Genomic DNA, 25,346 nt, shown 5'->3' on the forward strand with positions numbered 1-25,346 from the left:
GCTGCCAACTCACCAGTCGCACGAAGCCTTTCTCACTTCTGCTGTCCCCCTGCCTGGGAAACCCTTCAGGCCATTCCTGGGCTAGACCATAGGCTTTTCTCTGGTATCCCTGGCACCAAAACAAGTGTACAGCACATGGCTTTAGACTGCTATCGACTGACTGACCTTCCTCCTCTTTATTCCAAATCTGTAAAATGTGTCTCTTTCCATTCCAAGTCTATTTACAACATTTTACAAACATATTCAAGGTCAAGTAAAAAACTTTTCATTGGGCCCATGTGCTGGTTTCTGTGGAATAAATAAAGTGCGCTTACGGACTTAGTGATCCACTGATGAAGGTAGTGATTCAGTTCACCAGGATAAACAGCAGAACGTGGGGAGTTCTACATTAAAGATATAAACATATACCCCATGAGGGCAGGAGTGGGGGCACTGAATGCAGCTGGAGGCAGGCAGTGGGATGGTGACTGCACAGACCTTGAGGGACAGGCAGGGTGTGACCAATGGTGATGGGGAGGGATGAGCCCGACATAGGGCTGCTTTAAGGACCAAAATAGTCCACAGGGACCGACAGCTGCTGGGGCCCCCACCCCAACAGGCAGCCCCACTCACCGCCTGAGTGACTCCGGAGGATGGAGACACATCGCCACTGCTCCACATTGGCAAGCTTACCACTGGAGCCAAACACAGTGCTGGGGCCGATGTACCTGTGTGAAAGAGGAGTCAGCAAAGCGCTCCAGGAATGCTCCGGGCACGCACAGAGACGCTCACTGCAGCACAGCTTATCATGGCAGCAGAACAAAGCAAACACAGACAACGGCTGGAAAGCACCAAACTGCTGAATAGGAGCTGACTAGGGAATTATGATACATGCACGTGATGAAACGCTACCGTACAAAGCCATCATAAAGCTTGTGGTAAAAGACTATCTACCACATAGGAAAATGTTCACAATATATAATTAAGTGAAAGCAGCAGACCACAGGACGGCACACAAAATCTGATAGTACTAGGTAATGAAAAAATTACATGTAACACGGATATCACCTATGCATGGAAAATGGATCAGAAGGACATACATGAAAATACCAAAATATTAACCATGGCTTTCTTAGGTGGTAGGACTGTAATTTATTTCTTTTATATTTTTTTCAGTTTTCCAAAGTATATACTAAATATATTATTTATGTTGGCTAAAGCAGCAAAATCAACAGTATTTTGAAAGCCCTCTGGTAATGAACTGAACACCTCTGCTTTAACACCTGAGGCAGAGAAAGCACTGGAAGCACAGGTACTACTCCTGCCGCTCAGTCACGTGGGCTCCCGTGGAGGTGGCGTGGACACCCGCGATGCACAGGCCCCGGTTAACAGCCTCCACTCCAGAACTCTTCACGAACCCACAGAAGGAGCTTGCTGAAGCAGCTGAGTGGGACAGCGTGCTCTGCTCTCGAAGCCAAGGCCATAGGGCCAGTCTGGCTGAGCAGGGGGGGAGGGCTGCGTCCCCAGCTTGCCTGGCCCCAGTCACCTGGGAAGCTGTTTGTGGAAGAGTCCCAGTACCCACCCTGAGACTCTGCCTAGGTGGAAGAAAAAGCGTTTTCCAGGTGATGGGTAGTTCATTGTTGGTGCAGAACAGGGGCTGGGCTTTCAAGGGGAGGCGGACAGAGGATGAAGTACATGGCAAAGGGGGTGGGCTCAGGATCCCCTGCCCCAGATGCCAGCAGGGCACCCTGGCTTTTAACCACTTTGTATGTTGGGAAATTTCATTTGAAGAACAAAACAAACCAAGCCACCAATGTCGGCACCGGAAGGGATTCTCCCTTCCTTTTCCGGTGGAAAGCCTGCAGTCTTGGGGGGTAGGCTGAGCAGGTTACCAGGCAGGTGAGTAGCCTCTCGACTCCCTGGTCAGGCCCCAGCTGCTCCTACTTATACTTCCTGTTCCTTATGAAGTCAGGACTCTGGGGACTTCAGTGCCGGGGTGGGGAAAGTGACTATGATAAAGACCAGCAAAGAAGCTTCTAAAAATCAAATGTGAAGAAAGGAAAATGATGCTTACGTAGCCCGCTTCCACACCATAATCAGTTTGTCATCTCCCCCAGAAGCTAAATACATCCCACTGTTTGACCACCGCACACAGTTCACACATGCTGGGAAGAAAAAAAAAATAGGGTGATGAAAATCCAATAGTCATGCCCATTTGCTTTATGTAGAGTTTGGCAAGATGCAAAGGGTTTATAAAATCTAATCTATCTAATCTATTCAAGGCATCTACTGTGTGAAAGCCCCAGAAGAACAATTCAGTTTAAATACCAACCTACTTGTGCTGTAGTAACAAATTACCAGAACAGAGTCTGGAGGGGGAAAGACTACATAACCTGAGAAGTGTTAGTGCAGGATGAAATATCAGTAGAAGGAGGCTTATTTCCACGAAAACTGATAAATACCTAAATCTCATTATTTCAAATGGGCTATCTAATGATGAGATGTATTTCTGAGTAGGGATAATTCTTGAAATGAAGACATGTGCTAAAAAGGCCGAGACGCCTTTCCCAGAACTTTCAGGGGAGCAGCTTGGTAGAGCATAAGACTCTTACTTCACCCCACCTGTCAGCCCTTTTAAATTCGGATTTTCCAGACTCGTCAGTATTGCAGGTTGATTGATCCTGCACTCATAAACTGAGACCAAAAGAAATCTCCCCACCCAGCCCCCGATGGGCTGGAGCCTCTGGGAACACACAGTTCAGCCTTTGGGAACCCTGCAACGAGGGACGCTATCCAAGTTGTGGCCCACGTACGGCCTATGAGTGACTTGTGCGCCAGGCTGGAGGATGCTGAGAGGCATGTCGGGGGTGCAAGAACACACAGAGCAAAGGAAGGGGGCATAACTGTTAAGGGAGCATCTCAGGAGAGGTAGCTAGGTTGGAAACCAGAGCCCGTACAGTCACCCTGATGCTCAGGGCCGGGAAAATGAGGCACTAACGCAGGCAAGTAAATCATAATACTGTCCAGTGGCCAAAAGGGTCCTGGCAGAGGGCCTCCAAGTGACACAGTGGCAATCTGAGACATTTAGTGAGTTGTCTTTTATACACCCTTCCCCAGAACCCTACTGTTTCCAGGTCGCTGGCCCCAAAGCCCCATGGAATCAGGCAGTAACGACTCATGAGCAGGAAATCACCAGAGGTACCTGCAGACTGTCCAAAGATGGTTCTGTGGGCGGGCCGAGTCTTCTGCCGAATAACTCACCCAGGTGTGCAGCCAACATCTGTGCCTTCAGACAGCAGGCCGAGGGGAGTTACCGCCGCACGGGGCCTTATCTTTCTAATTACAAACACATGTGCTAACCTTGGGCACTCTGCCAACACGCAAAGCCTGCAAAGGGCCACTCTGTAATACCTAAGTGATTGTCCATCTGGCAAAGCATCTTGGGAATATTTTCATCCTTCTCGTCATCCTCCTGGAGGACTGGAGACATATTCCAGATCACAACCTTCCCAGAATCCTGTCCTAGAAGGAAGGAGCAGAAATAACTCAATGTGCAAGAAGTAGATTGTTAACTATGAGACACAGCCCTCATAAACCATAAGTTTAACTTTCATAAACCATAATTGACTAGATCAGAGGAGACTGCATTTGAATTATTAATATAAGTTACAGAGAAGACGAAGAAAAAAAAGTACTGATAGGCCCCAAAAAGAGCATGGACTTAGTAGTATGCTGAGACCAACCTGACTTTATGAAAAGAACTCTGGACTAGGATCAGGAGGGGACCACACTCTGGTCTGGCCTCTAATACAGATCCACCAGGGGCCCCCAGAAGCTCCTCATTCCTGCACGGGACCCAGACCCGTCATTCATAAATGAAGAGGCTGGAAAAGCGCACGTCCCAGCACCCCTTCAGGTCTGTGCATGGGCACACTAGCAACCAGGGAGAATAGCAAGTCCCTGGCGGGACTTCCCTCCCTTTCTAGGTGCTGCCTGCAGTACAGTGCTGATGGGATGCTTTGAGACCCAAGTCTGAAATGTGCCTTGGACACAGGACAAAGGGCTCATGACCATGACCTTTGCCATCATCTACAGATGAGACATCAACCGAAAGAGGGCATTTAGGGTTTCTGAGATCATAAGCTGATGTAACACTGGGCTAAAAAAATATATATGTAGGCACTTTCGTAATGATTTCTCTTTCTAAGATTCCCATTGCTGATAACTAACCAAAGTCCAGCCCCTCATTTAACTTTCTGTTCTAGAGGGGCAAAAACCAATAAATGCCTGGAAATGGTCATGTCACAATTACTGTAAGGTATGCTTGCAGTGGCCTCTTGGCCAGTATGTAAAAATATTTCCTAATCAGCTCTCCTACATAGAGCTTCCTACACCGAGTAGGTCAGGAATTTGTGCCCCTTCTTGTGGAGGAGGAGAAAACCCTGTCCCCCAGGTGAGTCCATCCTAGCTGAAGCCTGTGGGCCGCTCTCTGGTGCAGCCGGAAGCATGCCAGAAGGAGATCAAGGCTTCCCAGCATGCCCTTGCACAGGAAGTCTGCAGACAACCTGCCCTGCAGCACCTGGCCTGAGAACCCGGAACTCACAGAGGCACCTCCAGGTGCTGTCCAGGGAGGCCTCAGCCAGAGGGAGACCCTGCTCTGGCGTGACGCTGCAGGGGACTGGGCTCTCGGGAGCGCTACTTTGTGTGACAATATTTACATCTTGGTGTCTGACCTCAAAAAATGACTTTCTTTGTCTTTCCCAGTTGTGTGGCTACAATATTGCAGCAGACACTGGATGAAGCACACTGCCGATACCGCGGACCATATTTTCAAACGGTGTACAGATCTGTACTTGCCCTCTAACCCAGGTGAATTCCTTTGAGCCCAGAAAAATGGGTCTAATAACTACATGACTGACTCCATAGGTTAACCACCTCCTTCCCTTTTTCAGTTGAGAAAATGCTGTCAGTGCCTTTGTCCAGGGGATCGCCTGCCACTTTCCGCGCTCCATAAGCTTGGGCTTGGGTATGCAAATTGATTTTAATATTAACCCAAAAATTGGACTTAAAAAGGTAAACCTGCTACTAAAACATGTATACGAGAGACAAAAAGGGATTTTAATACGGCCTGTTCAGACTTAAACTGAGTCGCATCCATACTGAAAAACAGCAAGTATTCTCTCTACAGCTCAGTGCGTAAGCAGGAGAAGCCGAGCAGGGTGGCCGGGCTGTGAGCATTCCTTCTGGCACCCAATGAACATACCTTGTCCTCCAGTTGCGAACTTGGTCCCGTCAGGGTGAATATCAACTGAAAAAATCGGCTTGCCTGGAAACAAAGAAAACACAACATCTGCCTTGGCTTTTATTCACTGAAGAAGAGCAACAGACTTAAACTTTTAAAATACTGGTTATTCAAGTGACATTCCTAATCACTGATTCTAGGAAAAAATAATACGCTACCAATAAATTACCTGTGAGTAAGGGTGGAGTGATCTAATGTTTAAAGTTTAAACTGTTGGAAGACTCTCCAAGCGACATTAAATAGCTGCAAAGTCTAAAAATGGGACAAAGCATTCCGTCACTAAAATGACTGAGCCCACAAATCACCTGGGCATTCACAGAGCAGTCCACTGGACAAGAGCCCAACACCTTCTGGGGATGCATGTTTGTGAAGGCTATGAGCTATTCATGGCAACAGCTCTGAGTCACAGGGGCTGTACCTCCAGCCATCTCCCCATCCCATGGATCCGCACTTGGCCTGCAGCCTGGACATGGGGAACATGCCCTGGCTTTACTTCCTGGCTCTCGGAGAGATGGGTAGGGCCAGTGGCTGGCTGCAACACCTTGCTTCCCTCATCATGCTTCTGCTTCCAAAGGTCCCCCATACGTTTGTCCTACATCAAAGTCCAGGGAGAATCAGCCTTTTCGACATTTCCCCTTTTGCTGACCCTCCTCCTCCGTATGTGCTCTATGTTCAACTGGATATTCAGTCCCTCCAGGGGAAAAGGCTGTGGCTACTAGCTCTTGGAGTCCCCACAGGGCCCAGTAAGGGCCCCAGCCCACACCAGGAGCCCATGAAGCTGGATGGCTAGCAGGGTGGACCAGACTGGCGAAGGCACCATAAGCGCTCAAAATCCAGCAAACTGGAAGTAATCCTGGGGCCCGTGCCAAGGGCCTTTGTCCAGCTCCCTGGTCTGCTCTCGAGTTTCTCACATCCTCAGCTTCTAAAATGGGCCTGGTGAATGGTAGCTCAGTAATATTTGTTCAGTGACAAATTAGATGCATGACAATGAACTGAGCATCAGCAATTGCTGATACAGACAAGGGGCTGTTGCCAAGGAGTCTCTCAGTCAAGGATGTTCTGTCTCTGTCACCCAAGAAGAGGTGGCACAGACACGAGACTTACAAGCTCTAGAATCATATGGCAGCAAGTGCGGGCAGGGCAAGGTGGGGGGTGGGAGGGGCAGTGGCTGCCTAAGAGCTGCAAGTCCTGCCAGGGTTCCCATCCAAGTATGGAAAATCAAAAGCTGGTACCCAAAAGGCAATGGCCAGAATGGGCCTCAGGTGACACCCAGCTCCCCTCACCTTCTTCTGGAGAGTCACAGCCTTACAGTCAAATCAAGCATGAGCTGCCACAAGACAAAGGGAAACATGCCCCCCCTTATTGTCCATTACATGGTAATGGGGGAAACAGCTGTGCAAGGCCACTAGTGAGCAGGTCACCAAATGCAAACACTATGTTGTCTCAGGGAGCAAACGGAAACTTAGGAAAGTATGGAACTCACACCACAGGTTATTTCATCTCCAGTACTGGCTGAATTCCAGAACAACAAATGTGACCACAGCAGGCCACCATCATGCTGGCAGCTCCAGCCGGGTACCTGCGACCCAGTCAGCTCAGGCCCACACCCAGGAGACAGAGTTCTATGTGACAGGTCAAGTTCAGTCAAGGAGCTGTTGACCGCCTTCCTGGAGCCCTGCAGGGTGCTCAAAGCTGTTCCAGACGCCAGGAAATTCAGCTCTGGTCTGCTCGGAGCTTTCACTCCAGGGGCTGTAAGAGAAGCCTCGACATAGCTGGGCGCTCCACAGACCTCTGAAGGAGCCAGAGCCAGTGTGGAGCCGGACTCAGAGGCCTGAGGAGAAAGCCTGCAAGGTCTTCTTCTCCAATGGCTCGGACAGGGCGACCCTAGTCACTGTCACCTTAACCTTCAAGAGGAATCCAGAAAACTACACAGAGTGGGCTACAGGAAGGCAGGTGCTGAGAACACAGGTGAGAAGGGCTGGAAGTACTCAAACTGGTGCTGCCCTGCCTGCGCACTTGGGTGGGTCTATGATGGATGCCCACATCCTTCTTGGGCCTGGTGGCTGCCATGTGTGACAGGCTAGAGTCCCACATGCTACTGCTGAATGTGCCACACTTCCCCATAGGCTGAGGGTCTGGGAGGGAAGCAGTTGCGAAAAGGTGGGTTTCTTGCCCATCTGGCCATGAGAAGTGCCTCACAGGAAATCCTCGAGAAACAAGAAAGCACCACTGGGGCTATGGGCCCAGCCTCGAGCCGTGCAAACACCACTGCTCCATTGGCTGTCAGAAATGGTGAGACCATGGCACCGAGGGCTAAGGCCGAGGCTTGGAGTCCTGCCAGACAGCACAGGACAGTGACCAGTTAGCACATCAGGAACATTGCGAAACTCAGAAGAGTAGGTATCTGCTGTATGATGAGGACAGCGGTGGGGGAGCCATGGCCCCATCAGGGCTGTCATCTCCACGTGGGGCCTCCAGGGCAAGCTCAGCAGGCCAGCCCCACGTGCTAGCCAGCCGCTCCCTCCAGGAGAGCCAGAGCCATGCTGGGGTACGTCCAATGGAGCCCTGCTTTCCCAGGCCGGACCTCTCCTCCCCAGCATCTGCCAGGGCTCTCAAACCCTGCAGGCAGCACAGCCTGGGTATTCTCTAAACCTCACATGACCCCCCCAAGATGAATACTTCTGACAGCCTCATTTTACCACAAAGAGGAAACTGAGGCACACAGAGAATTTAGGAAAAGTTGCCAGAGGCTACACAGCTGCCTGGTAGAGTCCAGGTATCTGGCTCCAGAGCCCTAGGCGTTAAATACTGTGGTGAGTTGCTCCTCCAGGGAAGCTGGGAGGGGGTGCGCCTGCAGCTGCTCTGAGCGTCAGGATGACACTGCCCGGAGAGAACTGACGCAAAGCCCACAGGTGGAAGGCATGTAAGGGAGCAAGAGCCAGAGCGGGAGCGAGTGCGCACACATGCACTGCATCCTGCTGACCTGGTTTGGCTCTGGGACTTGCTATGCTGAGCACGGCCCTGAGCACCTCAGTCCCACGCGCCTCCCGTGGGCTTCCCTCCTCTTGAATTTGGGCTGGCCCTGCAACCCGTTCTAACGCAATGTGACAGAAGCGATACTGCTCCAGTTTCAGACTGAAGCCTGAAGCAGTTCAACATGGGCCTCTGGAGAAAGCCAATTGCCATGTACCAAGTCCAACTACCCTGTGACCACCATGCTCCAAGGACGCCCACGCTGGCCACCTGGAAAGGATCAAAACACCGGGATAACAGTGAGAATCAAGGCCCTGACAAGGACCCAAGGTAAGCTGTTCAAGCCCTGAGCTGCTCAAGCCATCCCAGCAGATTCCGTGTGGAAATGAGATGAACGGTCCCCACTGAGCCCTGCCAAGTTGCAGAATCACAAAGAAATAATAAAACAGTTGTTGTTTTAAGCCAGCAAGTTTTGGCGTAGCTCGTTATAAGAGATAACCCAAAATGCCAATTCATTCCCTCTTCTGCTTAAGCCAACCTGAGCTGGGCGTTTGTCATTTTAACCCAAAAAGTTCTAGCTGACTCAGCATCAGTCTTGAATAGGCCATCAAGAAGGAGTATTCACCCAGGCCTTGGAGTGCGTTTCATTTCGGTTCCGTAAGTCTGTGAGACATTGTATTACATGTCCCCTCAAGAAGCACATCAAAATCACTTACCTGCAAGTCACAGGCCAGCCTGACTCCCCAAGAGCACACACAGCCACGCCGGGCTGGGCGGAGGGGCTCAGCTGCACAGGTACCAACTGAAGCCCAAGTCTTCGCCACCACACCCACCCGCAGCACCCGTGGGACATTTTCTCATTCATCCACCTTTGTGGATGTCTACTGGGAGCTGCTATTGGGCTAAGCAGTGAGAAAGTAAAGCCAGAAGGCTCAGCCCTGCCCTCAGGAAGCTCCAGAATGCAGACAGGCATATGAACCTCACTGGAATGTGGTGAAGATTATCTGCACAGGTAGAAAACCACCTAACGCAGCCTGCAGCTTCCTGCAGAGGAGAAGTCAGCCAGAAAGGTGGGGGAGGAGAATTTCAGGCAGAGGAGCCAAGACATGGACTCAAGAATAAGCTCAGGATGCTGCTGTAGGGTAGGACGCAGGTAGAGAGTGGGGCGAGGGAAGGCTTAGGAAAAGGGCAGGGCCGGGCAGGCACCACTAGGCAGTGCAGCCCTTCCCCTACAGCTGCCTCCAAAGCAGGGCCATGCTAAGCCAGATTCCCATGGCGGCCCTACACAGCTCTGTGGACCATGGGCTCTAGCTGCTAAGACTGGAAGGGAATCGTTAAGCTGGAGGGGACCTCCAGGCTCCAGGGGAAGGCAGAGATGAGGGTCGGGAACAGGCCTGGGTTTTAGCATTAAACGCTGCTTGGCTGTTGAATCAGCCCTGCTGCGCACCAGCTACACAGCCTTGAGTAAATGACTTAATCTCTCTCAACCCCCGTTTCCTAATCTGTAAAATGGGAGGATACATTCGCCTCACTGAGCACCTTACAAGACAGATTAAGACGCTGTGTCACACAGCTTCTAAGATGGATCCATTTCACACGTGAACATTTCTGAGATCAGGATACACCTTGGTAAAAGATGTGGCGGGTGTAACTGGCACCGTGTAACTCTCACAGTGATGTGCCATAGATGAGACGACATCTGGTAGTGGACCCACACAAAGCCACCAGCACGGTGGCTGGGCCCTACCTCCTTATAGCACTCGACCTTTCAGTCCCAAGGGAAACAGAGGCTCACATGCCCTCATTGGGAACAGACCTCTTTTTCTAAAGGGCTCTCTGAGATGGAGCTGAGGAAAAAGGTCTGATGGCTTGGCTAATTACAGAACTTTTCCTGTGGCACAGCATAATGACAGAGAGGAGCTCCCAACAGCCTCCAGTGTGTGGCCTTTCTTCGTACAGAGACATAGACAAAAGATAAACTAAGACTCCCTGTTCCCTAGAGCCACCCAGCAATGTCACTCCTCTGCAAGGCCAGCACACTATCCCTGCACACCCACCACAGCCCATTCTCAAGGCTCTACGTCCAGGTCACCTTCCTGGACCCCTCCTTAGTCCACACATAGTAGCCCACTGTCGCTCTCTCTACAGCGGTCACTTCTCTCCACAGAGCCACAATAGTTGGCCACTGTGTCCTGTTAGGGGATTGCTGACCTGACTGCAGCACGACTGTTCTCCATCTGGCAGGAACAGAGTGCGTTATGGAAGCCGGGTTTTGATGGGGAGTGGTCAGGCTTTCCTCCTCCCTCACATCAGGGAAAGATTCCCGGAGGAGCTCCAAATGTGGAATTTAAACTCGGAGCAGAGAGCACAGGCCAGAGAAAAGCAGGGAGGGTGCAAGCAAGAGTAGCCGGCCCTCTCAATGGCCGGAGGACTTTTGTCTGGGCCTTTATACTCAATAGCTCACTGGGCAGATCTGACTCGAACGTCAGTGAGCACATCCGCTGGAACAGAAGCCTGGGGAAGTTGAGGCCTTCACCATTGCATGCTGCTCCTGGGACATTTCTTCTGGGCAGCCCAATAATACCTGGTGTTGACAAAATTCTGGTAAATTTGTAATTAAAAATGAAACATGGGAAAATGTTTGAAACATTTATTAAGTGAAAAAGAGGCATAAAACAATATTAAAGTATAAAGTGGTGCAAATAAGACATGATCTTTTATGTAGAAAACCCTAAAAATTCCACAGAATAAACAAATTTAGTAATGTTGAAGGATAGACAAGCAACAAACATCAACTGCATTTCTATATGTTAACAGTGAATAATCCAAAAATTTCAGAAAACAATTCCATTTAAAATAGAACTAAAAGGAAAAATTACTTAGAAATAAACTTAACCAAGGAGGCCAAAGACTTGTACACTGAAAACTGAAAACACTGCTGAAATAAATTAAAGACACGAATAAGTGGAAAGATTCTGTGTTCAAGAATTGCAACACTTAATATACTTATGATGTTACTAATATCCAAAGCTCTACAAATTTAATACAATCCCTATCAAAATTGCAATGCTATTTATTGCAGAAATAAAAAAACCCATCCTAAAATTCATATGGAATCCAAAGGGACCCCAAATAGCCAAAAGAATCTTGAAAAATAACAAAATTAGAAGTCTCACACTTCCTGATTTGAAAACTTCCTACAAAGCTACAGTTATCAGGTGTGTTGCTGTGCTCACTTCAGCAGCATATATACTAAAAACAGTGTGCTGCTAGCATGAAGACAGACCTGCAGACCAATTCAAAAGAATACAGAGCCCAGAAATAAACCCTTGCATATGTGATCAAGTGATTTTCGACAAAGGTAACAAGACCATTCAATGGGAAAAGGACCGCTTCTTCCACAAATGGTGCTGGGAAAACAATATCCACTTGCAAACGAATAGAGAAGGACCCTTACCTAACACCATGTACAAAAATTAACTCAAAATGGATCAAAGGCCCAAATGAAAAACCTAACACTACAAAACTCTTAGAAGAAAACACAGGAAAAGCTTCACGACACTGGCTTAGGCAATGATTCCTTGGATATGATTAAAAAAAAGCACAGGCTTTAAGAGAAAAAAATGGACAAACTAGACTTCTTAAAAATTAAAAACTTTTTTGTCCAGCGAAGGATACTAAAACAGAAAAGGCAATCCACAGAATGGGAGAAAATATTTGCAAATCACATTTTCTGATAATGGATTAGTATGTCCACAATATACAGAGAACTCCTAAAACTCAAAAAATCCAATTAAAAAATGGGCCAAGGATTTGAATAGACATTTCTCTAAAGAAGACATAAATGGCCAACAACATATGAAAAGATGCTCAACATCATTAACTATCAAGGAAACGCAAATCAAAACCGGAATGAGATACCACCTCACACCCATGAGGATGGGTACTATCAACACAAAACAAAACAAAAAAACAAGTACTAGTTGGGATGTAGAGAAATTGGAATTCTTGTCCATTGCTAGTGGGCGTGTTAGATGGTGCAGCCAAAACAGAAAACAGTACAGCGGGTCCCCCAAAAATTAAGAATACAATTATCCAGCAATTCTACCTCTGGGTATATATCCAGAAAGAATTGAAAGCAGGGTCTCGAAGAGATATTTGTACACGCATGTTCACAGCAGCATTATTAGCAATAAATAAGCGTTGGAAGCAACCCAAATGTCCACTGATGGATGAATGGATGAGGAAGCTGTGTTATATCCATACAATGTAATATTATTCAGTCTTAAAAAGGAAAATAAATTCTGACACATGCCCTAATATGGCTGAACCAGATTTTATGCCAAGCCAGTCACCAAAGCACAAATACTATATGATTCCACTTATATAAGGTCCCTAGAGCAGTAAAATTCATACAGGCAGAAAGTAGAATGGTGGTCGCAGGGGTCAGGGGGATGGGGATATGGGGATTGTTGCTTAATGGTTATAGTTTGGGTTTTGCAAGATGAAAAAGTTCTATAGACATGCTGCACAACAACGTGAATATACGTAGTACTGAATTATACACTTAAAAGATGGTTAAGTTGGTAAATTTTATGTATTGTGTATTTTACAACTTCAAAAAATGCTAATCAAAACCAAACCAAACCAAATTAAATATCTGTAAGGCAGAGGGCATGAAAGGGAGGTGGGTGTGGTTATAAAAGGTGTTGGAACTGCTCAGTGCCTTGACTGCGGTGGTGGATACACAAACTTACACAGGTAGAAAACTGTATAGAAATACCTATCCACACACAAATGAGGACAAATAAAAGTGGGCAAATCTGTGTAAGATACATGAATTGTGTCAATGTCAATGTGATATTATATTATAGGTTTTTTTTTTAAAGGGCCTGAAGGTGATTAACATGAAGCAAGCTTCTTTTTTTTTTTTTTTTTAAGATTTTATTGGGGAAGGGGAACAGGACTTTATTGGGGAACAGTGTGTACTTCCAGGACTTTTTTCCAAGTCAAGTTGTTGTCCTTTCAATCTTAGTTGTGGAGGGTGCCGTTCAGCTTCAAGTTGTTGTCCTTTCAGTCTTAGTTGTGGAGGGCGCAGCTCAGCTCCAGGTCCAGTTGCCGTGTCTAGTTGCCGTGTCTAGTTGCAGGGGGCGCAGCCCACCATCCCTTGCGGGAGTCGAACCGGCAACCTTGTGGTTGAGAGGATGCGCTCCAACCAACTGAGCCATCCGGGAGCTCAGCGGCAGCTCAGCTCAAGGTGCCGTGTTCAATCTTAGTTGCAGGGGGCACTGCCCACTATCCCTTGCGGGACTCGAGGAGTTGAACCGGCAACCTTGTGGTTGAGAGCCCACTGGCCCATGTGGGAATCAAACCGGCAGCCTTCGGAGTTAGGTGCATGGAGCTCTAACCGCCTGAGCCACCGGACCCGGCCCTATATTATAGTTTTGCAAAATGTTACCACCGGGCAAAAATGGGCAAAATGTACAAAGGATCTCTCCAGCTCTCATTATTTCATACAACTGCATGCGAATCTACAATTATCTCAATAAAAAACACACATATACATACGATCTATTTTTTAAAAGACTATATACGTATCTGTATATAATAACATATAGGTAATAAAAGTAAATAGCAAAACACCAGTGGTTGTCATCATAATTGTTTTCTTTGCAGGTGTAATGTGCATACTCGTCAACCAGCACTCTCTCCGGAGAGACGTTCTTGCACCTGAGCACTTGAATGTGCAGACTACGCCTCCATCCAGCTGCCTACCAGGTATCTCATCCTTAATTCCTCTACAGCAGAACTCCTGATCTTTATGCCCTGCCTGCTCTGCCAGCCCATCACAGTGAAGGCCATGGCTTGGACAGAAGAAGCCGACAGGCCGGGCACAACAGCCACGCCACCCAAGACTTTTTCTGGCCTCATCTCCTGGTCCCCTTCCCCCCAAGCACTGGTCCAGTGCCCCGGCCTCCCTCTGCCTAGAATTCACCAGGAGCACGCCCACCCAGACACTGCACTGGCTCTTTCCTCAGACTGAAGCTCTTCTCCCAGGTATACAGACCAGGGCTCCTTCCTTGCCTCCTTCTAGTCTTTGCTCAATGTCGCCCTCTCACTGAGGCCTACCCTGACCATCATACTTTAAAGTATTATTTCCCCAACCTGGCACAACCAGTCCCTCTAATATTGACCTATTTTTTCTTAGCAATTTCTTACATATCATACAATTTCCTTTACTGTATATCTGTCCACCTTGACCACCAGAATGGAAACAAAATATTTGTCTATTTTAATCATGGAGTCATTCCCAGCTATGGCTTGGCACACAGTAGGCACTCAATAAATACCTGCTGTTGTTAATGGCTGCAGAAAGCCCACGGCAGAGGCCCAAAATTCAAACATACTTTCACAGTCACTAGCATCCCTGAGGTGGGGACACAGATGTCACCAACCACCTCACAGAGCCATCTGCGCTATTACCTCTACTGCTTTCAACCACAAAAACTTCTCCAGCCTTAAGTAAGCAATACCACACTGACATCTAACAGGTGTCAGTTGGCCGAGACATTCAAAACCGCACAGGAAGGAAGCTGTAGCAATCATGCAACTGTTTCCCCACGCCCCCACCACACACACACACACACACACACACACACACACACACACACACACACACTAAAGTAGAAGAAAGTGACAGGTATATCATTTATAGACCTGAATCACTTCTGCAGCATTTGCCAACACATAATCAAGAAAGTTGGGGTAGCAATCACTATCTGTTTCTTCATAATCTTTTCTCCTCTAATTTTAAAGAACATAGATATTCCTTAAAAGTTATGTGCAAAATGGATTTCTAGAAATATAATCAATCGTCTGTTCCATCCAGTTCCATTAGAAAATTAAGAGCAGGTAAGAACAACATTCCGTGTGTGTGTGGGGGGGGATCTGTTAGCTTAACAATAACCACAGTTAAGAAATAACACTATAGTTAATAATACTGTGTTGCATATTTGAAAGTTGCTTAGAGAGTAAACCTTAAACATTCTCATTATGAGAAAAAAAGTTCTGTAACTATGTTTGGTGATGGATGTTAACTAGACATTGTGGTGATCATTTTACAATATATACAAATATTGAGTCATTGCGTTATACACCTGAAACTAATATAATGTTGTATTTCAACAATACATCAATTTAAAAAAAAAGAAAACGAAAATAAACTAAGATAGTAAATGGAAAATGTACAGCAACATCTTAGCTATTACAGTTACATGTGATACAGAATAAAAACATTGGGTTTGCTATGGTATCAGGGATTGGGCTAAGGTCTTGAAAAATTCAGATGCTTTTATAATATGGTATATACACTAAATAAAATGTGCTTTTCAAAAAAGCACCAAGTGACCCAGCTATTTTTTCCCAAATGATCTGACACACAAGTTTGAACAATGTATTTTCCTGTTAGCATTGTCTAATTTTTTTCTAAATTGAATAGGTACTACTTTTATAAGAAAAATTATTTTACATTTTACAAATTAAAAATATCAAATCACAAAATGCTCCATTATCCATATCCACACACACATCATAAGAAGTATCCTTGTATAACTATATATGGCAATTGTCACTAGCCAAAAATAAAGGTATCTGTCCTGTTCCATAATAGCTCTAGAATGGAGTTCTAGTGTTTGCATCGGGAAAAGGCCGAGAAGCCGGTCGTCAAACAGGTGCTCGGGGGCCAGTCCTGTGTGGTGGCCTGCCTTGGCCCACCCGTCTAATTGAATCCAGGCTCTCATCTGCTCCTTTCCGTCTTACTGAGCTCAGTGGACAGCAGCTCTGCCCTTTGCATGGAAGTTACCCTTCAGCCCTCCCTTATCTCACACCCACATTCTACCCTGGCAATTCTCTTATCAAAACTTTCTGAGGAGGTGCAAATGTTCCGTACCTTAAGTGGGGAATAGATTACGGAGTATATTTGTCAAAATTCATCAAATTGTAAACTTGAGGTCTGCATTTCACTATGTAAGCTGTACCTAAAAAGTAAAGTATGTGTGTGTACTTCTCTCTCTCTCTCTCCCCCTCTCTCTCTCAGAATCCAACCGTTTCTCACTAGCACCATCCCCTCCATCACCGCCCTGGTACAAACATGGTTACTCCCGCCTGGATCACCTCTAACGGGTCAGCCTAGGTCCCGCCCCAGCCTAGTCCCCAGGCAGAGCAGGAAGTTCTCTAAGACCCAAGTCAGACCACGCATTGCTCTGCTCCCCCCGCACTGAGAGCCAAAGGCTCCTCACAGCCCCCCAGGCCCTCCCCATCAGTCTACCGTTCTCCCTGCAGCCTTGCCTCATGGTGTTCTTGCCCTCGTGCTGCGCCACGCTGACTCCAATCACAAGACATCCTTGCTACTCCTTACACCTGCCAGGCCAGCTCTAGCCGTTCTCTCTGCCTGGAATGCTCCTCCCTCAGATGGCAGCCTTTCTCACCTCCATCAGGTCTGTGTAGGTAGATGCCATGGTACCCTGCCCAGGTCCCCTCCCTCCAGGATTGAAGCACGCTCCCCCAGCTATGGGCGTGCTGGCAGCCTGTGAAATCTCCCAGCTGAGTCCTTCTCCAGTGGGACCTGCCTCAGAACTGTTTCGACCAAAGTCAGTCCCTCTTCCCAGGACAGCCTGTGACTAATAACTGTGGACATGGCAGCATAAAGACCTGGGCACCCCAATTCAAGACAACTCTGAAAGGCTATCCTAGCTCCAGAGCCCCCCCAGGGTTGGCTGCAGCTTTCGTTGCACTTGCATACAGCTTAACTTCTCCCTGACCAGTCTGGCTTCCCTCACTCCCCTGCAAGTGGGGATCCCAAAAGCACTCCCCCAATAATTCTCCTATATGCACAACTCTCCAGCTCAGAGTAGGCTTCCTGGGATAATAAGTTCTTTGCTCACACATTACCTTCTCACTCAGGCTTTCCCAGAGCACCCTATTTAAAATCTCCCCCCAGCACTCCCCATCTCTGCTGTTTCTCCCCATACGCACTAGCCTAGCGCTCTAGGCAACTGCTCGCGTTTATGATGTCTGCTGTCCCTCCAGTGAGTTCCCCTCCCATGTTTCCTTTTCTGCTTGTACAGAAGCCCCAGCAGATACTCCTCCCAGTCTCACTGACTACCATGCATCACACGCTGCTTGCTCTTCAACAGATCCCAGCATGCCGCTGGTTCATAACACTGAGCCCCAGGACACAACTGGCACTCATTACTGGCTGAAGGGATGAATTTATTGAGTGCCTCTCTGTGTGGGCCCTTCTGCTGGAGGATGCAACCGATCAGGAGTCTGTTCCTACAAAAGTCTACTCCTGGCCCTCAAATGAGGCTGCCCCCTCTTCTGTCTACCCCTTACAACAGCAGCTCTGGCCAAGAGAGCTTCCCTGTGAGCTGGCCTGTCCCACGTTGGTTAATATGTCAAGGCAGGGATTTCTTTTAAAAGCAACAAGTTTTGACCTGAACGGGTTTTCTTTTTGCCAGGGATGGTCTAAACTATTTGCCATCTGTTCTGTTTCATCTACTCCCCTTCCTAAAATGTAAAGCTCTAAGACACAATTCTATAAATAGGCTCCTTGGGTAAGCACTTGGGAAGAATGCTTTCCCTCATCACTGGAATCCTTGGGATCCTGGGAATTGAGCATGAGCAAAGACAGAGCCTCTGCCCTTTGAGAGCTTACCTTCAGTGGGAAGGACTCTAGCAGAACCCCAATTTGAGTCAGGTATCTACCCCTCCCCTATGTAAGCCAGCAGGCAATGGTGACTGGTATAAGAAGGCACGTGTCCTAGCTGGCCCAATCAGGCCCATGGGGAAGACTCAAACTCCAGGGCTGGAGCCCAGGCCCCTCCCTCCTCCTCCCTGAAAGCATTCTGTTGATACCCCACGACCAGAGGGCTCTCAAACCAAATGTCAGAGAAGGCTTGCCAAGTACACCTCAAGGGGAATCTGCCAGGTTAGAAGCCCCAAGACCCTCTGAGTGCTACAGCAGCAACCATTGGACAATATCCAAGCACAAGGGGGTTCCTGGTACAGCTGTACCAGGTTTCTGAAAGCTGGTTTCTGAAAGCTCTTTCCAGGGAGGAAAAGGGTGCTCAAGCTCTTCAGGACAAAGGTACCCAGCATGGAGACCAACTTGGTAACTGGAAAGAGTAAACCTGGGGTGGCCGGTTAGCCCAGCTTGTTAGAAAGAGTAAGCCTGGGCTCTGGCTGGGGTCTGGGTGTCATCCCCCTTACATCTACTATAATCCTGGGGTTGTCACCTCATCGCACTCAGACTCAGTTTCCATCTGCAAATTGTATGGCTAGGGATGTTTTCTTCCTGCTGCAAGTCACAGGGAATTTCAAGGGTAATCTACTAACTTCAAGAGTAATCTACGTGCAAGTCCTGCGATGGGGCAGCTTCAGGGCGCACTAATTGAGCAGCTGAAGGAGCCACATCCTTCCATCGCCCCCTCCTGTCCTCCTCCGTGTGAGCTTCGTCCCCGCAGTCACAGGCTGGCTGCCGCAGCCAGCAGGAGAAGGCCTCGCACGCATCTCTTCTTCCCAATTCCGTAGAAGCCTCACGCACACATCCCCTCCCAGGCTTACTGGCTGGAACGGCATTAAATGGCTGTTCCCCAACCAATCCCTGGTACTCACCCCATACCAGCTTAGGGCCAGCGAGACTGGCCCCTTGCAGGGGGAATGGGGATGGGAGAAGAGGGTAAAGGAGGTCAAATATAGCTGGTGATAGAAGGAGAACTGACCCCAAGTGGTGAGCACACCATGTGATACACAGATGATAAATTATAGAATTATACACTTGAAACCTATGTAATTTTACTAACCATTGTCACCCCAATAAATTCAATTAAAAGAAAAAAAGACTTGGTCCTTGCAGCTTGGCCTGCAGAAGGGGGCAGACATCTGAAAAAAATTGGGATTCTGCTGGAAAGGAACAGGAGGCAGGCCACCCACAGTATCTGTGACACCCCGTTCTGCTCTTTAATAATGTGAACATTGCTGATGATCCCCTCACCTCTCCAGGTGCTGCTCTTGCTTCCTTGGCAGGATGTGCTTGCACCAATTTTTGGTCACCGAAAGTAAGCCCTCGAAGGATAGCCTAACAACCTCTTGGGGAAAGGAGGGGTCAAGGCACACAGAGCCCCCTCTCCCTGATCACTGACAGAACCCAAGATCAGTGCAATGGCAGCAGGTCCCCTCAGTGGCCAAAGCCAGATGCTGCCCAGCGGTAAAAGTATGATTGTGCTCATGAAATGAAAACGTCTTTTCAGCCACTTCTTAAATAAAAACAAATGTTCAAGAAAACCCCATTTCCTAGCCCTCATCCTTATTCTTTCTCTAGCATACAAAGAAACTCAGAGTGATACAAATCTACTGTCACCTGCCTCTGCCCTGCTTTCAGTGCCGATCTACGCCTGCTTACATCCACCACCAGGGACCCCGTCTCCTTCATCCTCTCTCACCAAGCCCCAGGGAACTGCCTCTTCACTCCTCCAGGGCCTTCTGGAGACCCAGGAAGGATGTCAGTCACATCCAGCCTCCGCAGACACCAGTGTGCCCCTCCCCTAACTCCCCAGTCTAACCTTCTAGCGAGGTGCTCAAGGCTTTACTCCTTCACCTGCTCAGTCATGCCCTACATGCTCTGTCTGCTTTTAAACGCTCTCAATCCTCCCTGGGCCTCTGCTCCTGATAACAGTCCCCCTGTGGTCAAGGCTCAGCCCAAGGGCACACCCTCAGCCAGGCCACCCTCCCTGGAGCCACGGCAGCCCACTCTGTGTAGCTCTGGCTTCTCTCTGCCCTGCATTCTAGAATGTGGTCTGCAGGTCCCACTCTCCCACCTACTTCACAGTTTTCCATACACAGGGATAGCCTTATGTACCTTTGATCCCCACAGAACTCTCCAGAAGGGTTCAATGTTTGGTGCATATATCAGTGAAAAATCTACATGTGTATTATCCAAGGCAAAACCCCACCCATTCTATTCTGAATCCTCTTCAGATGTATTCTGGTTATTTTCTTAAATCGACCCACTGTCTTCAGGCATAAATCAGTGAAAGACCGGTGGAAAAGCTCACATTTCCTGAGCCTTCACAGGTAGCAGGCGAGGCAGGTGTTATTGGCTTTGTTTAACAGATCAGGAAAAGAGATGAAAAGAACCTTCCATGACACATATTTGGTGAGCAGCAGAGCATGGAGACTCAAGAACAGGACTCCGAAATAAAAGGCAAAATTCTTGTCCTCAAGAAGCTTACAATCTAGTTGGAATGATGAAACAAATACATGAAAAGGCAAGTAACAATAAAGACGCTCTTATCTAGAACAGGTTTCTCAACCTTGGCACTACTGACATTTTGGGCCAGATGATTCTTTGTTGTGGGGTACGTGACATATGCTATAGGGTGTCCAGCAGCAGTCCTGTCCTCTACCCACTAGATACCAGTAGCTCCCACCCCCCTCAGTGGTAAAAACCAAAAATGTCTCCAGATATTGGTCTGTTGGAAAGATCTAGAGCAACTGCAAAGGTTACCGTAACAGCCACCGTGATCATAAAGTATCACCATGAGGATCCCTCCCAGCCAATTCTCAGAGACAGGTCTGCAGTGCCCCTCCAGCAGCAGCTCAGGGCCTTTCTACACCCAATCCTGACTTCATTTTTATACCATCCTGCCCGCATTTCCCCTTCAATCTGACTTATTTATTTTCACCCAGATGTAGTATATGTCTCAGTAGGATGTCTTAAAATCCTTCCTGGAGTGAGACAGGGTAGGGGGAAAAATACAATCACAGGACAGGAGAGCAAACACACACCATAAAGCAATGTGATTAACTGACAAATTATCCCATTATTGAAAATTTGCCAAACACCTTTTTACAACACTGCCATCAAAGTGTGAGCCAGAGGCCAAAGGCAGATGAGAATTCTTTCAGTCCTGGTCCTTCTGGTTAGAATGGGCTTCACTGAGAAGCTGAGCACGAACACTGTCAGCCCAGTTGTGAGAATTCCAGAAACAACTCTTAAGAACAAAGGCCCAGGATGGGAAGACCATGCATAAATCTCAATGAAATTTTCTAAACATACAAGCACAAATTAATGTTTTTCCACAACCAAGAACCCAATTGCTTTCACTTTCTAACCAATATATGGTCATAACCTAACTTAGAAATGAACCTTCTTTTCACCAATCCTAAAATAAAACGAAAAATATAAGGTATACCTAAGAATACAGAGTAAAACGTGTGTGTGAATAGTGCCTGGCACATAACTTCTATGTAAGTTATAAATATTATTCATTATATGCCTTAATTTAAAAGTCTTTTATATTTGGGTACAGGGTGTAATGATAGGGGTCTTTATATTTATTCGACATTACCAAGGCCCAGAAGTGGAGTCACAAGCCCAAGAATTTATAGCTAAAAAATGACAGCACTTTGATCCCACTCTGATTTCTGTAATATGACAATGTCAAGATTTGTTAACTTATTGATCATCATAGAGCAGTGATTCTAAACTGGGGGTGATTCTGACCACCAGGGGACCTTGGCAATTTCGGGAGACATTTCTGATTGTCACAACTGGGTATGTGTGGAAGGGGGTAGAGGGCTACTAACATCTGATGGGTAGAGGCCAGCGATGCTAACATCCGACCACACACAGGACAGTCCTTACAATAATTATATGGCCCCAATGTCAACAGTGCTGAGGCTGAGAAACATTACCTTAGAGAAAAGGTCCTTTCCATCAGCCAGGAAAATGAAGACCGAAAGTACATACATACTCCAACATACACTTCTCGCTTTGTCTTAAACCTGTCCTATCTGGCTGCCTTTTCCACACTGAATGGATCCCGCCACCAGGGGGAAAATGCTGAGCTCTTTGCTCCTTCCCTCTTTGGACTCTCAGAAAAAGCATGTAAGCCACATAACAAGTCAGGAAACATAAATACAGTCAGGAAGCCAGAAAGTGTAATGATGCACTCTTTAAAGCACCATAGTCTCTGGTTTGTTAAGCAAAGCAAGCACAATTTTACTGGTCACTACCTACCACTCTGGCTTCTGGCTAAGCAATGCCCACCCCCTGCAGCTTTTTAAAGAACGGCTCAGTAGTGATCCAGACCATAATCTTGTCCTGTAGGATAGTGGTAATTTACCCTGACAGTTCTTCTGAACACTTGATGAGACAAAGGTTGATTTCAGGAGATTTTTTAAAGAAAGGAAAGTTAACAAAGAACAAGTTTAAAATAAGTTAAATCCAGCCAGAGTCTCAAGTCTTTTATTATCTCTTAGATTTCGAAAGCACTTTATAGTCTGGGAAACACTTCTGTGTCTACCTTTCCAACCAAACATCACAATTGTATTATGAAGAAGGCAGAGCAGATATCATGTTCCATCCTAGGACTGCGGAGAGGCGGCAGCAACAGAGGCCCGGGCCTACTGCTCTGCCCACTCCGCCAGATTGGGACATTTGGCTGCTGGCCTGGTTGTAGGCATCTCACTCGTTTGTACCTAGATAATCACTTAAGCATCTAAACTTACTTATGCTAACACAGCATAATACTTGTGTCTTATAGAGGAGCTTATCACGAAGTTAGAAATTATATGGCTAAAGACAGAGGAGAGACTGCAGAAGGGTGGACTGACCAGACACACAAACTGATCTAGGCAAAATTTTTATTTTAAAATAAGAATTCCTTCAGATCGCCACTTACACAAATTAGTTCATGATGAAATTTTTCCTTTCCTGATTCACAAGCACCGTAATTTATAATTACTGAACATTTGCCCAGTTCTCCAGAGACAGATCTGCACACCACACATCAGGAAACGCTCTTGGAGATCAACACAGGAGAAATGAAACTAAAGTTCACAGCTTTTGCTTTCATGCATAGTAAACCTAGCTGTGTTGTCATAAATTATGGAAACCTCATTTTTCTTACCTGTTTTAGCCAACATTTATCATACACCTTTTATGTGGAAGACATTGCTGAGTGTGGCAGGGAATACAGAAGAAAATGCGGCAGTCCCCGCCTTGGAGACATATGGGAAGTACACCCACAGGGACAGAGCACATCTAGTGGAGTAACTCAGGAGGAATGGTAACAAAAGAAAAAGGTAACTTCACCTGGGCTCTGAAAAATAAGAAATATGTCACACAAGAAGGTGGAACGGGAGAGGACTTCCGACTAAAAGAACACAGACAGCTGTTCAGTTGCAGTAATAGAGAGCAACCTGGGATCAAATTCAAAACTTAAAAGCCACGTGTATAAAAAAGGCAAAAGTTTCTACTCTACTTGCTGTAAAAGAAAACTGTAGCTCCTTCCAGTTCACTGCAAAGCAGAAATGAGGAAGGAGACAGAATCAGGGTGACTCTGCCTATCAGGAGTAGTCAGAGGCAGGCTGGCATCAGGGCTATAGGCCTTATGCTGGAGCAGCGCTCCCTGGGTCTCAGTGCTGTCAGCAAGGGAATGGGGGCTCTCTCCCGTCACCTCCCTGGGGAGCAAAGACCAATTCCTGCCGCAATTGTACCAACAAGGTAGACTATGACAAAACTGTTGGTTACCACAGGCTTCTCTGTCTGTTGTCGACCAAGGACCGGAAGAATCTGTTCCCCCAGGTTGTGCTTTGGAGCCACTGCCACAAAGCTAAGGAAGCCCCCTTCCTGGAACACATCTGTGTCCTATGGGCCCCAACCTAAGTCACCTGATGCCCCAGCTCAGCATAAACGTGGTTCCATCTACTGGGGAACCTCAGACCCCAGCCACAGTGTCCCCCCCAACTGGAGACACTGTCACCAGATCCAGGCCTCAGCAAGGGCAGTAACAGCCACTCAGCGACAGAGATTTCAGGTCTTCACCCCGCCACTGAAAGGCCACAAGGGGGACTGAGCCCCGGTTTCACACACAGTATCATCTGAGCACATCCGACTGATGCCGACGAGTGGCAGGAGCTGGCTGACGCCCAAGGGCCGCTCCCCGGAGCCAGGCCGCGGCGCCTCCACAGACCACGGGTGGGCGGCCGAGGGCTCAGCGCAAGTGCTGGGGGCGGAGGCGGACTTCGCCACGGCTAGGCGAAGCACGTGCCCGGACTCGCCGGTCTCCCCGCGCCGAGTGCAAAGTCCGTTCCCTCCGACCCCGCGGCTCTGGCACTGGGCACCGGGAGCGAGGCGGGCAGGGCCTGCGCGCAGCTCCGACCAGACTCCGAGCCCGGACCTGCCTCCGGGCTCGGCCTCCCGCAACCTCTGCGCTCACTCACCATTGTGGTTGACCCAGGTCGGCTTCAGGAGCTTCATTGTTCGGCCGCCGCCGCCGGGCTGAGGCGAGAGCCGCGTTCTTCAGCGCGCCCGGGCCATTGAGCCACCGCCGCCGCTTCCTCCCGCGCCGCCCGCCCTCCGGCTGCCGCCCGCCCCGTGCCCTCAGTGCCGCCGCGCCATAGCGGTCCGGAGCCCCAGGCCGCCGCCACTGCCGCCCCCCGCGCTCGGCCGCCACCGCCGCCGCCACAGCCGCATCCCCTGCGCCGCTCCTCCTCCGGCGGCTCCCGGGCAACGCCGGAAGTCACGGCGCGCACCTGCCAAATCGCCCCGGCGGGAAACCGCTCCCCGCGCGGATGGGGCCGCCCGGGCTCCTCCGCAGGCAGGGTCTGCACAGGGCGGGTCGGGGGCAGCCGCCGAGGAGAGGAGGACCGGCTCGGACCGCGGCGGGCGAGCGGGGCCTCGAGTGCAGCCCAGTTCGGCGGAGGCAGGCAGGGTCTGGGTGGCGTGGATGGCCTCTCCAGCTCTACCTTGCCGGTTCCGAGTCCGACTAATTAGCTTCCGTCATTCATCAACACGCGTCTATTGGGCATCTAGCGAGAGCCAGGCCACGTGCGGGCGTCGGGGTGCGGCCACCGGCGGGCGGCCCTAGTCCCAGACTCTACGAATGCAGGGGGATGAGCCAGCCCCGGGGAGGGTAATTGGGGAGGCTGAGGCGGGAGCGTTCATTGGAAGATCGGGGCCGTTTTCACAGACGTGGACTTAGACCTGGAGTAGAGGGACGCCTCTTTGGCCACTGGGGCTGCACCG

General features: G+C 48.5%; 1 protein-coding gene across 5 annotated transcripts in view; it reads right to left on the bottom strand.

The window, feature by feature from the left end:
• Nucleotides 1-24,827, bottom strand: part of LOC117017183 (protein HIRA) — a 91,744-nt gene extending 66,917 nt beyond the window's left edge. For 2 of the 5 annotated variants that reach the window (XR_004422036.1, XM_033097106.1), the window contains exons 1-5: nucleotides 24,542-24,821; nucleotides 5,243-5,305; nucleotides 3,391-3,501; nucleotides 2,054-2,144; nucleotides 613-707 (exon numbers count right to left, since the gene is read on the bottom strand). Coding sequence is in view for 3 of the 5 variants with exons in the window: in XM_033097106.1 (XP_032952997.1) it covers nucleotides 613-707; nucleotides 2,054-2,144; nucleotides 3,391-3,501; nucleotides 5,243-5,305; nucleotides 24,542-24,578 (397 nt within the window). In the remaining 2 variants the exon portion in view is untranslated. The other 3 variants (XM_033097108.1, XM_033097109.1, XM_033097107.1) reach the window with 3 other exon arrangements.
• Nucleotides 24,828-25,346: the final 519 nt, after the last annotated feature.

The sequence above is a fragment of the Rhinolophus ferrumequinum genome, chromosome 25 (assembly GCF_004115265.2).
Source record: "Rhinolophus ferrumequinum isolate MPI-CBG mRhiFer1 chromosome 25, mRhiFer1_v1.p, whole genome shotgun sequence".
Lineage (NCBI taxonomy): Eukaryota > Metazoa > Chordata > Mammalia > Chiroptera > Rhinolophidae > Rhinolophus > Rhinolophus ferrumequinum.